This window comes from Lates calcarifer, linkage group LG23, assembly GCF_001640805.2.
Source record: "Lates calcarifer isolate ASB-BC8 linkage group LG23, TLL_Latcal_v3, whole genome shotgun sequence".
NCBI lineage: Eukaryota > Metazoa > Chordata > Actinopteri > Centropomidae > Lates > Lates calcarifer.
Window position 1 is genome coordinate 141,786 of NC_066855.1, and position 15,769 is coordinate 157,554.

Genomic DNA, 15,769 nt, shown 5'->3' on the forward strand with positions numbered 1-15,769 from the left:
TATTTTAAAGAGTACGGTCTAGACCTGCTCTATATGAAAAGTGCCTTGAGATGACTTTTGTTGTGATATGGCGCTATATAAATAAAACTGAATTGAATTGAATTGAACCTGGCTGACGTTGACCGCTGGCAGGGTTTCACTGGCAGGGTTTGGGCTGGAGGTGATCTTGGTGACCATGCCCGACTGAGGAGGCGCGGCACCGAAGGACAGGTGCCCTCGCCTGGGGTCCACCTCCACCTCCGGGCCCCTGGAGGGAGATGGGGCTGTGAGGTCCGCTGCTGGAGCTGGAAGACGATCCTCCGCCTGATGAAGGCAATTTCCACCGTGGGGTCCGGTCTAAAACAAACAAGTAGCATTTTTTTATGTGATCAATGTAGAGCTTTACTAGCCAAGAACCTCATGCTGGATTCATGCAACCTGAATTAGTAAACTGCTAGAAAATAATCAGGAATGACTTAGAACTAAGATAAGATAATCCTTTATTAGTCCCTTACTAGCGGGGAAAGTTACAACTTGCAACACACATATTAAAGCTATCGTCACATTTATCCTAGTGGTATCTTATTTTGGGGCTAAACTCTTCTGTTCTTGTTTTCTTGTGCAAGATGTTGTCTTTTGAATAACTGATGTCCTTGAAAAAGTCCCCAGGTGCCAGGTGTGTTGGACCTGAGTTTTGTGCGTGTCAGGATGCTGCGAGCCTCCTCATACGTCACTCCGATCAGGGACTCTTTGTTAATGGACACCAGCTGGTCCCCGACCTGCAGCCTGCCGTCCTGAAACAGCACAAACACACAGAAACATTCACACCCTGGTGTTCAAAGGGCAAAATGGAGCAGCAGGAAAACACTTTCAATTTCACATATCAGAACACCTTGGATTTTGGATTTTGCTTTAATTCAAAGCATGTGGAGTTACAACAATGTGAACATGATGAAATCATGAGAGGTCTGTGGAACAGATACAAACATTGGATGAGAAATTGATTTTATTTCTGTTAAGTGGAGGATCACTTTCACTACATCTCAAATGGCAGATTAAATGTTAAATAATGCAAGTCATGTAACAGTGGTGGTAAGTTTAGTGTTTAAAGAAGACATTCTGTTGTGGAAGCATGTAGACAGAAACTAGAAGGGACCGAGGATGGAGCCCTGAGGAACACCACAAATTCATTTTTCAACAAAATCCAAAACAAATGTTAAATGTTTCCCACTTGTGGGTATTTCTACTGAAGAGTGACTTCTGGCAGTAACATAAACTTCTTCAAGAACTTCTTATCAGTGTCGACTTAAAAGAGACTAGAAGTCCGTTCTTGAACCTGGAACCAGCAGTTTAAAAAACAGTATCATCACAGGGTCTGTTTAGTAGCTGCTCTTGAGTTTTTTATGTACATTGAGTTATTAGAAATATGGAAAACTGAATCTACAGTTTCATGATATACTGAAAAAGACCAGGAGCTACGACGAACCACGGACCATGTACTGAGATGGATTTGTCAGGTGCTCTTTCCGAAGTCATCAATGAGTTGAACTTTTTAATCACACAAAAACACCTCCGTGTGTTGTGTGTTATTGTTATGGTGTTGTATAAAGTCTGGATGTTTAAAGCAGTTGTTATCTACACGTCATGCCTGAGTTAAGTCTAACCACTGTCATGAGGCTTTTGTTGTTTGGTTTTAATCCTGACCTCCACTTTGCTGTGGCAGTGGTTTCTATTCTGAATGGTTTTAAGACCAGTTTCACTTTGTTAATTGTTGTTTCCATGACATAAAATGATAAATAATCAACCTGCAAAGGTCCTGGGTTGGAATCAACAGAGAATCACAGACCCTGACCTTCTGGCAGTCTCCTCCAGGCACTATTTCCTGAATGAACACCATTGGTCCTTCGGCACGATTGGCTCCCCCCTTGATGACGATCCCCAGGCCTGTTCCCTTGGCAACGCATATCAACTGAATGACACTGTCACTGAGAAGAGAGAGAGAGAGAGAGAGTCGGGTCGACACTAAGCGTGATTAAAAACCACAAAGCCACGCTGCTGCTGCCTGCTGACAATCCCACCACCACATCATCTTCAGACCCCCCCCCCCCATCCTCCTCCTCTTCCTCTCTGGTCTTCCTACACTCCTCTGTGAAAATGCTGAAGATGCTTTTCACTATTTTTAGTCATTGCTGGTGTTCCCATCCTGCAAAATCACAAGTTAACAGTTTACGTAACGAAAAAGTAGAACCTACTGTATTTATCAACTGCTGAATATCATATATGACAAATGACACTACACTGCATGTGCAGATGCATGATTGTATTGTATGATTTGAGTAACTTTCACTTTTATTTCAATGTCCTTTTGTTGTGTTTTTGGACGAATGCAAAAGTATCCAGGAGTGTAGTTTACTCATGTTGTTGTTTGCAGTTTTAAAGTTATTTTTTTAGTCTAACATGAAGCTTTATAGGAGAGAGTCACGTATTATAACAGAGCAGTTCAATCAACACTTTTAATACATAAATCCATACGACGATATTCTGTCTTCACTTTTCCTGTCGGCGCTGAAACTGAATCAGGATTTTGCCTTTCTTGAGCTGATAACTGAGGTTTGCTCTGCCTGCATTTGTAGATGTAAGAATCATAAATATAATAAATTCATGAATATGTATATTTAACATTTGCATTTAAATGATGCATTTATGACCTCATGGTAAAAGATAATTAAATGCAGTGCAGGCCTCGCTTGTGAATCCACATTGACTGAGAGGAGATCTGCCGCCACCTGATTCTTACCTGAAGGCGTGCGTAGGCGTGTGCACGGTGTAGGGGGGGTTGGCAGCATAAGGGGGGGCGTGGGTGTAGGCGGTGACCCCCTCTTTAGGACTGAGGAGCTGGGGGCTCTCCGATCTGGAGGAGGAGGAAGAGGAGGCTGTGTCTGTCAGCTTCCCTGAACAGAGACAAGAGAAAGAGAAGAAGAAAGAAGAGAGGTGAGCAGGAAGAGGTGGGAGAGAGAGAGAAGAAAGAGGGAGAGAGAAATAGAAAGAGAGTGGGAGGGAGGTAAAGGGAGGAGGAGGGTGAGTGGGGAAGGATGGGACGAGGATAGTGATGTTAGAGAACAATGAGAACACAGGTTCAATCAGTTCAGTGTGATTATATTAGTGACCAGAAGGATTTATCACTGTGGCATTAAAAGTAGAATCAGGAGGTGCTGGACTCAGATCTGAGGAAATTAAACATATTCACAACAGTTTGTGTTGGAAGGGCAGAAATGTTTGGAAAGTCTGGGAATTTTAAGGAGAGTGAGATTTTTTTTAAAAGTTTTCATTTATGCAGAAAACATTTGCAGTGGGGTTTTTTTGGTCTTTGTAATGAAAATATTTTTTTTAGAAAGTGAGAAGAGAATAACTGAGAGAACTGAGAATAACAATCTGAGTCTGTCAGTGGTAAAAACAAGAACTTTAGTGGACGGACTTTGATGTGGACAACATCGCAGCAGCTGTTCGGGATAGCTGGGTACATTGTTGCTGCTTAAGGGTCATGGTCAGAATCAGGTTAGGGCGAGGGGCAGTGAATGTCCCAGGTCAACAGGTGTCCTCACACCTGTGGCACAGTAAATTTTACCTGTGGAGAGTTGAGTAGGAGAGATTCGTCCTGAGGCTGTGATGTTATTGGAGCCATATTTCTCCATCAGCTCAGCAAACTCCCTCCTGAGGAACAAACAAACACACACACACACACACACACACACACACAGAGAGAGAGCGAGAGAGAGTAAACTGGAGTAACTCTGGACAATCATATTTTACATTCAAAATTAGACAAATGAAAAACTGTAAACTCCCTGTATTCCATTGTTTACTTAATTTTATTCTTGATCTGAAAACATGAGAATCCATAAATCTGAGAGCAGGGCTGTTTTTCCAGGGTGGTGTTTGTGCTGAGGAGAGCAGGCAGATCTGTGAGTGTTTGTCTCCCTCACATGGACACAGAGGAAAAAAAAAATCCTGAGGTCACTGTTCACTTAGACCTTCAGGGTTTGATTGGATTGGCTGTTAATGCCTTTTAAACAGGATCTGGACGGCCATTGAGACAAACTGTGCAGAGATCAGAGGTCTCAGACTCTGATCACCTGTCTGACCTTTGCACCTGTCCAATGTAATGCAACATCAGCAACAGAAAGAACATCACTGAGATCAAAACATGATTTTATATTGTACTGAACTCACCTCCAAAGAAAATGGTTCAGAGCTTTCCCTGCTGAGACACAAATAATGTTTCTACACCTGTAGACCAGGAGAATGACTGCGACTGACTGGTCAAAATAACGGTAGAAAAACAAGAACGGAACAAAAAAAATGAATTTTCCTGTGTTATTATGGGATGTGGTCACTCATTTTATATTGATTAGCTTCACATATATATCAAAGGTTTAACTCCTTTTCACTTTCTGGTGTATCAGGTAGGACGACACATGGCGACACAGTTTTCTTGGCTACACATCATTTAATAAATAGAGATAATATATTTAATATTGGTTTCTTTAGGACGTCTTTTGAATTAGGGCTGAACCATTTTTCTGACAGATATTGCAATTTGATTTGCAATATAATTTTTGAAAGTTAAGCTTCAGTTAGCTTCAGCTTCATTATTCACTATATACATGTAACGAGTATTACTTTAACTGACTGAAAAAAAGCGGATCTTTTTTTCAGACTTTCGGGCATGTGGGGTCGACGTTGCTTGTAGGAGCTTTTCTTGCACTTAACATAGCAGGCTAACGTAAGCTAACGTCAGCTTCCTTTCACACTTTTTTGTTAGTGGGTGTTTACACAGTCCCTTTGACTTGGGCCACTTCTGATTGGTGAGCATGACTGTCTGTCACACAGAGACAATGATGAGACCTGATTAACCACTGGGTCAGTCAGGAGCTGGAAAAATAATCACAGCCTGTGTGATTTGCTAATCGTATTGGTTCAAGTCGTAATTATGTTTAAAATTCAATAAATTCTTCAGCCCAATTTTGAATTTATGCAAATTACATATCCCATATCCAGTGCTGTAGTACTCCAGTCCAGGACTCCAGGAGTCTGATTCGAGTCCTGAACTTGTAACTCAACTTGGACTCAACTGACCGCATTCAAACTCAACCTTGCAGCCACCTGAGCGTCTCTGTGAGGCTGTTATGTTTGTCACACACCAGAAAACTAAACTGCTGGATGAATAAAGAGTGACTGCTTTTCTCAGACGTCACCAGAGGAAAGATCACGCCACTTATTCTTAATGTTTTGTTTTTATCAAACAGACAAAACTTTTAATGAAAAGACACCAGTGAATTTAAACAGTTATTTCTACACACTCCTGAACAGGGATCCATTTATAACTGACTGTCCCTGAATTACCCCAGAGAATTCACCAAACTCCCTGACTTTTTATGTCTGGACAACAGCTTAAAAATAATCTTCTAGCCTCGATCCAATTCAGTCTCCTGAACTCACCAAACTCCATCAATAAGCTTAGGTCCCACATTTGTTTTTCTGTTTTTTATCCACTGAACCTGTGAGGACAGCGGAGTGAAATCCCTGCTGCATGATTGCATCATGGTGTCCTTGCCGTGACCTGCTGTACCGCTCAGGGAGCCAGCTGCAGATAATAATCATAATTTGTTTTAAGTGTGAAACAAATCACTGCAACAATCGAGGTCGAGCATTGAGGTGAGTATCTGACGTGTTGCCACAAAGCTGCTTTTACAAACACACACGCAAGCGCTCACTGCTGGTTTGGTTGCGTAATAATAAAAATGAAAGACTTCTCTCTCTGCCAGGGGTGGGATGACCTTTCCTCTGCAGTCACAACAACACGGTCACTTCCTATCAACCGCTGAAAGCTTTTATTTTTACCAGGCTACACCTCATATCACCTTCTGTCCTTCACTAAATCACCTCGCACCTCCACCTCCTCTGAGACAAAATCATAATCATTTATCTTTCTTAAATTATTAATGATGTAATGAACAAACAAACAGAGATCACACATGTACAGGTGTTTATCTCAGTTCACCAAACCAGGATTTTTTCATTGGGTTTTGACCAACTAAAGTTTCTGATTCTTCCAGGTTTAGTTCATCAGATCATCTTCACAGATGAACACCACTGTTCTGATGTTTGAAGTAAGAAGCTAATGTTAGGCTATAAACCAACTACACCACGGTCACATGACGTCAACGTCTCCACCACTAAGCTTCCAACTGGTCATTTCATTTAGCTCTGAGCTCTTCTACAAAAGCCTTTCTTCTTAGAAAGTTAGTGAGAGTTTGAAAGAGCGTGAGTAGAAACACAACGAGGCTGTAAAGGTGGACTGGTGAGTAGATGGGTTTTCATGTTAACGTCCCCGACAACCTCTGTAGTCTCATTTAGACACTCGTTAGCAACCGCCTTTTTTAAGACACGTAAAAGCTTCAAACATCAGGAGTGGGGGATTTACTGACCAATATTGTGCATCATGTATTTTGTGTCATTTGGTGGCAGGGTATTAACCAGCGAGTGATCAGTCACAGGTCAGAATATGAATAAATGAAAGGACTAGTTCCATTTGACGATTGGGACACAGACTTCCTGAACCTGAGTCACAACCTCAAATCAGAGATGAAAGCTGCAGCCTGGAAACAGAGCCTGCCTGCTGTTATTTCTGCTGATCTCTGTGCTGCTTTGCATCTGTGATCAGCTGGAGCTCGCTCTCCCCCGAGCAGAGACCCCATGGATAGACAGCGGAGCGTCCCTATTGTGTCAAGCCATGTTTGTGTCGACTTCGGCAGGCTGATGTAGAAAAGCACAGGGGACAGCAGAGTGCCAGGTCGGTTTGCCTCCTTCTGGCTGCCTGTCAGCAGCACACATTCGCTTCAGAGTTTACAGCAAGGACAGATCACACTACTGACGCACTTCATTTCTACAGGACAGTCAAAGCTTTAGGTCACATGTTCCTCCTCTGTAAAAACGTCAGTTGGTGTCAGGGAAGCATCTCACTGGAAATAAAAGGAGATTCCATCTTTACAAAGAACCTCACAATCTCTAAGTTTTTTCCCACAGAGAAACTCAAAAATCAAGAGAACAATGCCTTGCTGTGGTGGAAAAGTTGGTGTTTCGATAGACGTGATAAGAGACAACAAGTGATTAGGGGCAAAAAAAAGTATGGTTTTAGTGGTACAAAGCAACTTACAGACTAATATAAATCTGGATAAAGTTCTGTCTGCTGCTGTTATTTGTCATTGGTCAACAGCTGAAGCTCAAAGTCTGATGGAAGAGTTTTGTGAATGAAAACAGCAACACACACGGACAGTCAGAAAGTCTGTGCCACCAGCCACTGGATATTATTGCTAACCAAACCTCTGTTAAAAATAATCCGATTTAAGGTGGAGTGGTTCTCCAGGAAAACATGGCTGACTGCTGTCATGTCAAAGAAGTGTGTTAGTATCTGTTCAGTATCTCAGAATCAGCAGACTTGACAGCACCAGGAGTCTAAAGACCACAAGGTAAACTGCTCTCTGCAGAGCAAACACAGCGACACAAACTGACCTGAGATCACCTGGATTACAGTGTGTGGAAAATGTGAAACAGTGCATCATGTCAAACTGCAAAGTTACAAAGTTGTTGTTATCAGTATCTTTGTCCACCTAAAAACACCACTGAATGTGATGGATATGAATGAATGAGGCTGACTGGTATTTTGACTGAGCAGCTTTCCCTCAAACACCTTAATGTTCTTACTGTATCAGGACTAATTTTAGATTCATCAAAATACAGATAGTGACCGCCAGACAACAAGGCGTGTCCTCGATTCACCTTAGTTAAACATACACATCAGCACAAAGACAACAACACAACACAGCATGCAAATAAGGATAATTCTTTTTGATCTGCTGTAAAAATGCTGAGTTAAGCAGAACCCCCAGAAAGACAAAATGTTTTATGGACAAAAATAAATGATTAATTAATAAATGATTATTTCACAGTGATAGTGATACTTTTCTTTACCTGGATTCTTCATCTCTGGCGATTAGCAGGGACATGTGATTAGAGAGCGAGGCTGTCCTCAAGATCTCCACCGCCCTGTCAGGACACAGGACAGAGATGTAACCAGCTGTCACGTGACCTCTGATCAAATGTGAAAAAAATGAACAAATCACAACACTTCTTACCTTAAATTACTGTTGACACATCACACACAGTCGAACTCACCTCTCATTGGTCACCCCCATCAGACTGATGTTATTGACATCCAAAATCAGGTCACCTGACTTAAGCCGACCTGGAACAGAGAGTGACAATCAGACAGAGAGACAGACAGGTTAGGGAGGATAATAATAACTATTGGAGTCTTTAACCCTGTGCAGAACAAAATACCAAAAAACTACCGACCGTCCAGCGCTGCCAAACCACCGGCTATCACCCGCTTGATGTAGATACCAAACTCTTCTCCTGTCAGCTCTCGGTAACCTCCGATTATTTTCACACCTGTGAGCACGCGCAGATGAGCTCAGGTTAGGAAACATGAAAAAAACCAAACGGTCTGCTGTCCACTGCTACATTTTCACACACTGAGCTGCAGTTTAGAGAAAGGTTAGACAGTGACAATGAATCAGAGGTCAGAGAGGTCAGAGGAGGAAGAAGCTCACCCAGTCCCTTCTTGCAGTCACAGAACTCCAGCCTCTGTACAGCTCGGTTGATGCCGTGTGGGCCCATGATCATCCTGGCAACAAGCAAAAACACATCAGATTCAAAAACATATCAACATCCTGCCTCATCCAAAGCCCCTCTCGCTCTCTCTCTCCTCTGTGCTCTGCTGCGCAAAATAATCAAATCATCACAGGATTTTGTCATTGTCTCCCTCAATCCATCCTGCCTCCCTCACTCCCTCCTCCAGCAAGCCACATCCAAACCAATAAAATCTGTCGCTTCTTAAATGGCACAGCATTTGAACCATATTGTGACCTGGGCGTTAGGAAGCTCCAACAGACACAAAAAATGATTAAAAACAGTCAAAGGAACATTACAAAGAAATTATTACGTCCTCTACAGTCTGAGTCGAACCCAGTGTGTGTGTGTGCAGAGAGATTTGTGGATGAGAAGGTTCAGATTAAAGCTGAAGAGATTCCTTAGATGTGGTTAACATGATCCTGCTGTCTGCTGGTCCGCTCCCAAGGCTCAGCTCGACGACAGAGCAGAGTCGCTGCGAACAGAGGTTGTCTCGGCTGCTTACGTGTGAATGTGTGTGTGTCAACGTTTGTGTTTGTGTGAGATAGCAGCTGAATGACTTCACAGGGCCGGACCAAGAGGCTTTTGGTGCGTTTATTAAAATCTGATTCAACTATAAATGATGCTGGAAAACAAGTGGTAACACAGCTAACTACAGGAAACTTTTAAGGGTCCCTTCCAACCAGAGAAGTCAGGTGTGGGAGCTCACAGCTGCTCCCACAACAATCAATATGTGGACTCAATTCTGGTCTGCTACTTCTCTCACACTGAGGCTTCAGGCTGTTATTAGCTGCTGGAAGGCGTGGCAAGCCCCTGATTCCTGCATTAGCGGAGACAGCAATGGATGTAGGTAGAGGTCTGTCGGAACATTTCCAGATTTCCAGAACTTGCCTTTTGAAGCTTTACTGATATACACACAGGCATGATAAACATATTACTAGACATACTGCAGACGTGTTTGGTTTAATGCGAAGATGTTTTACGATCTTCTCTGTGGAGACTTTCCACTATTTGAGATTTGAAATCTGACTGAAATTTGACATTCTTTTTCATTATCATTCAGAGGGAAGCTGTGAGGCAGCACTGCTGCCACGAAACCAGGTTACATATACTGTGTGTTATGTAAGGGATAATATACAGTGAAGTCTGGGAATGAAGATTTTAAGGTGAAGTGAAGGTCGCTCTGATCCTCCTGGAGGCTTATTTTGAAATAATAACATTATCCATCTTAACACAGCCACCAACCAGGTATATTGTGAACATATATCATGACAAAACTGACAAACGGTTAAGCCAAGACATCCAGTGAACTGAGGCTGCAGCTTTCTGGATCAAATCAGAACACTGACTATTATCCACGTACGTCCTATCACATTTCATCCCTCTGTACGATGGGTTAGTCTGACTGTTCACAGCAGCTATAAACACCTCTGCCTTTAGACATGGTTGAACGCCACATTGTACAAATTAGCAACTACAACCTCGACCACTGCCATGGTAATCGATGTTCCACTCTGCATTCGAAGGCTTCATTTTGGTTTTTTTTTTAATTAGAAATACATTTCAACAAAAATTCCAAAGAACCCATGAAACAAGAGTCACATGTCTGGAATAATGTCCAAATTAGAGAAGAGAAGACAAACTCCAAGAAGTCAAGTTTCAGATATGATGAAGGAAACTGGCAAAGCAACTGAGAATTGTCAATAACAGCTGAACCATCTGCAACTGATAAAGTGTCAATGTTAGTGTGACCTGCAGGCTAATAAAGCTGCAAACTGTTCAATTCTCGCTGATGCTTCAAAACCTCAGAAATGACATTCAGGAAAGTCCTAACATACTGAGACCTTAAGAGATCACAAACCTCAACCTTTCAATTCATTACCATTTTATTATCTACATTGTTTATAACAACCCTGTAAAATATGCACAGTGGACATCAAAAAAGTCAAATACTGTGCCTCAGTTCAGAGAGTAAATATGAAACATTATAGGATCCAGACAAAATGCTCCAAACATGCTTTGAGCTTTGAGCTGGATTCAACCCTTTGATATAATAAGTACAGAAAATCTGTGATAAGTTGTTTCCTGACATAAAAATCTTGTTAAGTGCAGCTTTACATGTTTAAGCACTTTAAAGCTGTAATGCTCATTACCCCAATCTAATCTGAACGACAGACAACAAAACTGTTGACTAGACAAAAAACGTGGAGACACAACTTTGCTATTCCTTGCAAAAAGTATGAAGTTTGCTCTGGGGGTGATTATTTTATTTAAAATGAAAAGGAGTTATCATCTGTATGTGGACCATTTTAGGACATCTCAGAATCTCAGGTTCAGCTTTATAGTATCAGCCTGTGCAGCAATAAAACCCTACCAGACCTGATCAGTCTGAATATAACTTAGAACCAGCCCAACACAGGTCTCAGGTCTAGGGACTGAGTGGACCCATTAAGACTGATTAACTTGACTTGGTTTGAAGTCCAATAAAGTAACTGGCTTCAGCCTGATTCAAATTCCTCAGTGTCCTTTGTGATTTGATTCCCTGTCGTACCATAACCAAAACAAACAGATCTTTCCACATGAACAACCCGACAGCAGCAGCAGCTCCCTCAGCCTCACGAACAGATGACAACAGCGAACCCAACTGTTGGGACACGAGGGAGCAATTAAACTGATCACTTAATACCTGGTAATCGGCATTACCTGCTGCAAGTGATTACCATCAGACATGGGCCGGCTGCCAGGGGGAACACACAGTAACACCACCACAGAGCCACCAGGACAGAGTGAACCACCGCCCACTGCTTTCTGTGCTTTGTTTTCCATTAAAAGGCTCTAAATGACACATAAATACAGCTTATTACACAGACTGAAGTGATGAGTCCCAAAAATCATGATGTGGATGTGAATCAAATAAACACTTCATTATTTAGACAGAGCTGATGCTCTGACACAGGAACGCATGGCTAAAGTGGAAACTACCAAAGTTATGGTGAGTTAACACTGACTGACAACACTGTCAGCAGCCCGGCAGGAGAGACATTTTCAGTCCACCCATGTACTCGGTTTTTCTTTGTCTTGTTTGTGTTTCAGTTTCAGTTTTAGAGTCCTGAGCTTTGTATATGAGCTGCCTTCATACAGACAGACAGACAGACAGACAGACAGATACACTTTATATGTTTATATAAACACAATTAGTTTAAGTTACCTGGAGCTTTTACCTGCATCTCACTGTCTTCATCAGGGAATGCAGATGGTTCAGTGGCCTTGTGTGTCCAGAAAGTAAAATGTTTAGCTTAATGTGCAGGTTTTTTAAGGTCTTTACTCCACCTAACTGTTAATGATGAGGTTGTGTTCTGAGGTTTCCACCAAACTGTCACTTGCTGTCTGTAATTTCACTTTAAAATGTGTCTTTGTTAGGAGACAGTGAACAGCGTTTGGGTTGGGTATTTACATATTTAATCTTCCTCCTGTGTGTTTGCTGTCTCCTCCCGTATGTTCAAGTGTCATAAAAATGAAACAGGGAAGGAAAATAAAAGAGAGGAGACTCCCTGCGGTAAAGCACAGCAGATGTTTCCACAGAGATGAGTGATGCAGACAGATCCATATGCTGACAGGTTATTACCCGTCACAGGACGCTGTGCGGTAAACAGAAGCTGCCCCGGCTTCGGGTTAAACGGGATCACTCTGCGATCAGATCAGAAAAGATCAATCGTCAATGAGCTGATTCAGGTGTGGCTCACAGCTAAAGCTTGTTCATGTCGAATCTGCACAGTCACTGTATAGATCACATGCTACAAAATGCACATGTGCTCAGTATATAAGCAAAACTTAGTCGGTGTATCCACTTTAATGTTGCCATGGTATCTGAGGTGAAAACCTCCATTTTGGGAGAAATACAAGTATCTCAAAGTTGTACTGAAGTACTGAACTAACAAATGTACTTAGTTACTTTAACTACTTTTTAAAATGATGTATCCAATGGTTATTTTCTCAAATTAGTGGTTGATTGTTCAACAAAAATTCCTGTCGCAGTTTCTGACAGTCCAGGTTTACTTCTTCAAATGACTTGTTTTATTGGATTGGCAGTAAAGATGGTTTATTTAAAGCTTTAAACTACTATTTTGATAAGTGACTGATAGTTTTGAGAAAAAATAATAAAAATTTTTGGTTTCCATTGTGATTATTTGCATGTAAATATATAAATATTAGATATACTTTGGTTTGTAGGTTGGATAAAACGAGACATTTGAAGACTTTCTGAAATTGTGATGAACATTTAGACAAGACAATCTGTTTATCAAGAAATTAAACAGCAGATTGATCAACAGTGAAGGTACCATATAATCCAGGTCAGTGTCTCTGTATGTTGCCTTATAAGGTTTTAAATCTGGTGTCTGTGGCGACATTCCCGCGCTGCTGCACTGTTAGCGTTGCTTTTTACGTCAACCACCAATTATTGGTTTGCTAGAGCTGACGTGGAGCAAGCGTAGTGACGGAGACAGCGGCTACGAGCATGACGGAAATGTTCAAGAAGCGTCAAAGGAAAGTTTCTGATGCTCCAGATTTTTAAAAAGGCAATGGTGATGGAGGAAAGACTGACGGACTGAAAAAAGAAAGCGATTGGCGGCATTATGGACGCGTCGTCTGTGTTTGTGTAAAAACTGTCACGGCCAGAAGGGGGAGACAAAAGGTCCGCACTGCTAGTTCAAATTAAAATGACACGAGCAACAACTCCTCACCTGAAACCAGAGAACGACTAAATGTTTCAGCATTAACTGTGTGAGGTGAAACATTCACATTTTCACAAGTTTGTGAAAAGTTAACATTTTTGTCCTATTGATTTCATGTTGACTGTCAAACAGCCAGTAACTAAATATAAATGTAGGAGTCATCTAATGAAGAAAAACAGAAAGTCTCCAAAATGGACAGAAACCGGAGCTGCACTGGATCTGAAATGGTGCAAATGTTTTGTTGGTGTTGAAAATGTTGGTACGGTCCTTTAAACCATCTCTTACATACATGACCCAGAACAGCGTGCGAGCACGTGGACTTAACCTCCGAGACATCTGCCGGTAAACAGGCTGTAAACCTGTTTGACCTCTGAAGTCTGTGACCCACATGAACTACTGCAGCAGTCAGCGAAGAGAAAAACAAAAGCTGTAAACCACGTTAGGAGACAAGTTTCCCTCTTTTCAAAAAGAACGAAAGAAAGAAAGAAGGAAGGTAGGAAGGAGGGGAGGAGTGGAGGGGAATGAGCTTACCAGTAGAGTAGAGACAGCCCATCGAATCTCTCAGCGTCCTGAGGGAGTAATGGCATCGCACGACTGTCCAACACCAAAACAATTCACACACACACTCTCACACACAAACACGAGCCGCCATGAGACAGCAGCGGCAGCAGCGGGTGGTTCAGAGGGGGAGACGGGATGAGAAGAGACGGCGGCGGCGGCGGTTCAAACCAGGTCGGTGTGTGTGACCGGAGAGAGAGGAGGAGGAGGAGAGGGACGGAAATCCGCCTCGACAGGGAGAGACACACGCTTACCTTTACTCACTAATCCATGCTGATACCCGTCCGTCTCTCTCTCTCTCACACACACACACACACACACACACACACACACACACACTGCAGAGGATGAAACTTTAAAGCAAAGAAGTGCACTCACTGAAGACGCGTCCTTTCTCCAGCTGAAAGATTAGAGTTTTACAGTTAAAAACACTGGAAGGAGCTTAAACGCCTCATTCTGTCGCCTCTTTGCGTTTTAGTGAAGATAAGTCACCTGTAAACATCACAACCAGACAGTTCAGCTCAGTGCACAGAGGGACATTTACATTTTATTTGTCTGAGAACACAGCAGAGGATGACTCATCACTGGAAAATGTTTGTGGGATTAAAAAGACAGATGGAAAGAAAGGCAGGGAAAGAGGAGGAGAGGGAGAGCTGTGTCAGCTTCAGTAGTTAGAGACCCAGTGGTGAGGATCTGTATCAGGGCCGAACAGATACCATGGGACGGGGTATGAATAGCACAACACTGCAGCGCAATTCACATCTCACATCTATGTTTTTTAATCTTAATGTAAGTGTAGCTGAGCAGCAGCGCCCTCTGCTGACACCTCATCAATTCACAGGGTCCATATCTTAAAACAGCTAACGACTTCCTGTTTACATCTCCCAGAGCCCCCAGTACATAACCATCCATCCATTATCTGTACCCATTATATATAAATAAAGCACCAAGTCCCTGCTTTAATTTGAGTAGATTTACATCAGTACAGAGATACAGCCTTTAACACACAGTGTTCTGTTCTGCTGAACGTTTGATGAGCAGCTGTGTGTCGTTTCATCGTTGGTTCATCCACAGACGAGGCTCAGAGCTAAGCACAGCTGAGAGATAGGGTTTAGACTCAGGCAGAGTTTTCTGTGTAACTGTCTACATACTGTGTTCAGTGGTGGAAAATAACTGAGTACATTTCCTCAAGCACTTTACTTAAGTACAGTTTTGTGTAATTTGGGGTGTATAATGATCAATTATGTAAGAATGTATCATATTTTAAATTAGTTGTTGTTGAACTGTTTATATATCAGTACTATTAGAAATCTTGACAGTTAAAGCAACAGAACGTAACTTCAGTGAGCAGCAGCGCCCTCTGCAGCCTCCAGTGGAAATTCATTCTGTCTGGGATTTTTATGTACAGTAAGCAAAGACCGGAGTTCTGACTGTGTAGTCCCACCCACTGCACTGAAACACGGCCCAAGGCTTATATTACCCATGACCCCCTTGTCCTTCAGGAGCAGGAAGTGCTGTGGCTGTAACAAACACACCAAACTCTGTTTCTAATTCTTGATATTTTCAAAGTTAAACACTGGTTTTTAATGACTTCTAAGTGCACCATTACAATGATTCTGAAGCTGCTACTTTAAGGTCAGACAGTAGCATAGTTACTAAACCTTTTTGCTTTTCCCATCAAGATTTTCCTGTAACTGCTCATTAGGCCTTTTCTCCAGCCAGATTAGACTTTTCTAGACTTCGTATCC

The 15,769-nt window shown here is 42.1% G+C and overlaps 1 protein-coding gene across 1 annotated transcript in view; it reads right to left on the reverse strand.

The window, feature by feature from the left end:
* Positions 1 to 14,613, reverse strand: part of LOC108874724 (syntaxin-binding protein 4-like) — a 40,365-nt gene extending 25,752 nt beyond the window's left edge. The window contains 13 exon segments of the mRNA XM_051066295.1: positions 109 to 202; positions 204 to 295; positions 297 to 336; positions 667 to 773; positions 1,832 to 1,964; positions 2,777 to 2,930; positions 3,605 to 3,690; positions 8,011 to 8,085; positions 8,215 to 8,284; positions 8,395 to 8,490; positions 8,652 to 8,725; positions 14,400 to 14,421; positions 14,514 to 14,613. Coding sequence (XP_050922252.1) covers positions 109 to 202; positions 204 to 295; positions 297 to 336; positions 667 to 773; positions 1,832 to 1,964; positions 2,777 to 2,930; positions 3,605 to 3,690; positions 8,011 to 8,085; positions 8,215 to 8,284; positions 8,395 to 8,490; positions 8,652 to 8,725; positions 14,400 to 14,421; positions 14,514 to 14,523 — 1,053 coding nt within the window. The 5' untranslated portion in view covers positions 14,524 to 14,613.
* Between the last annotated feature and the right edge of the window lie 1,156 nt (positions 14,614 to 15,769).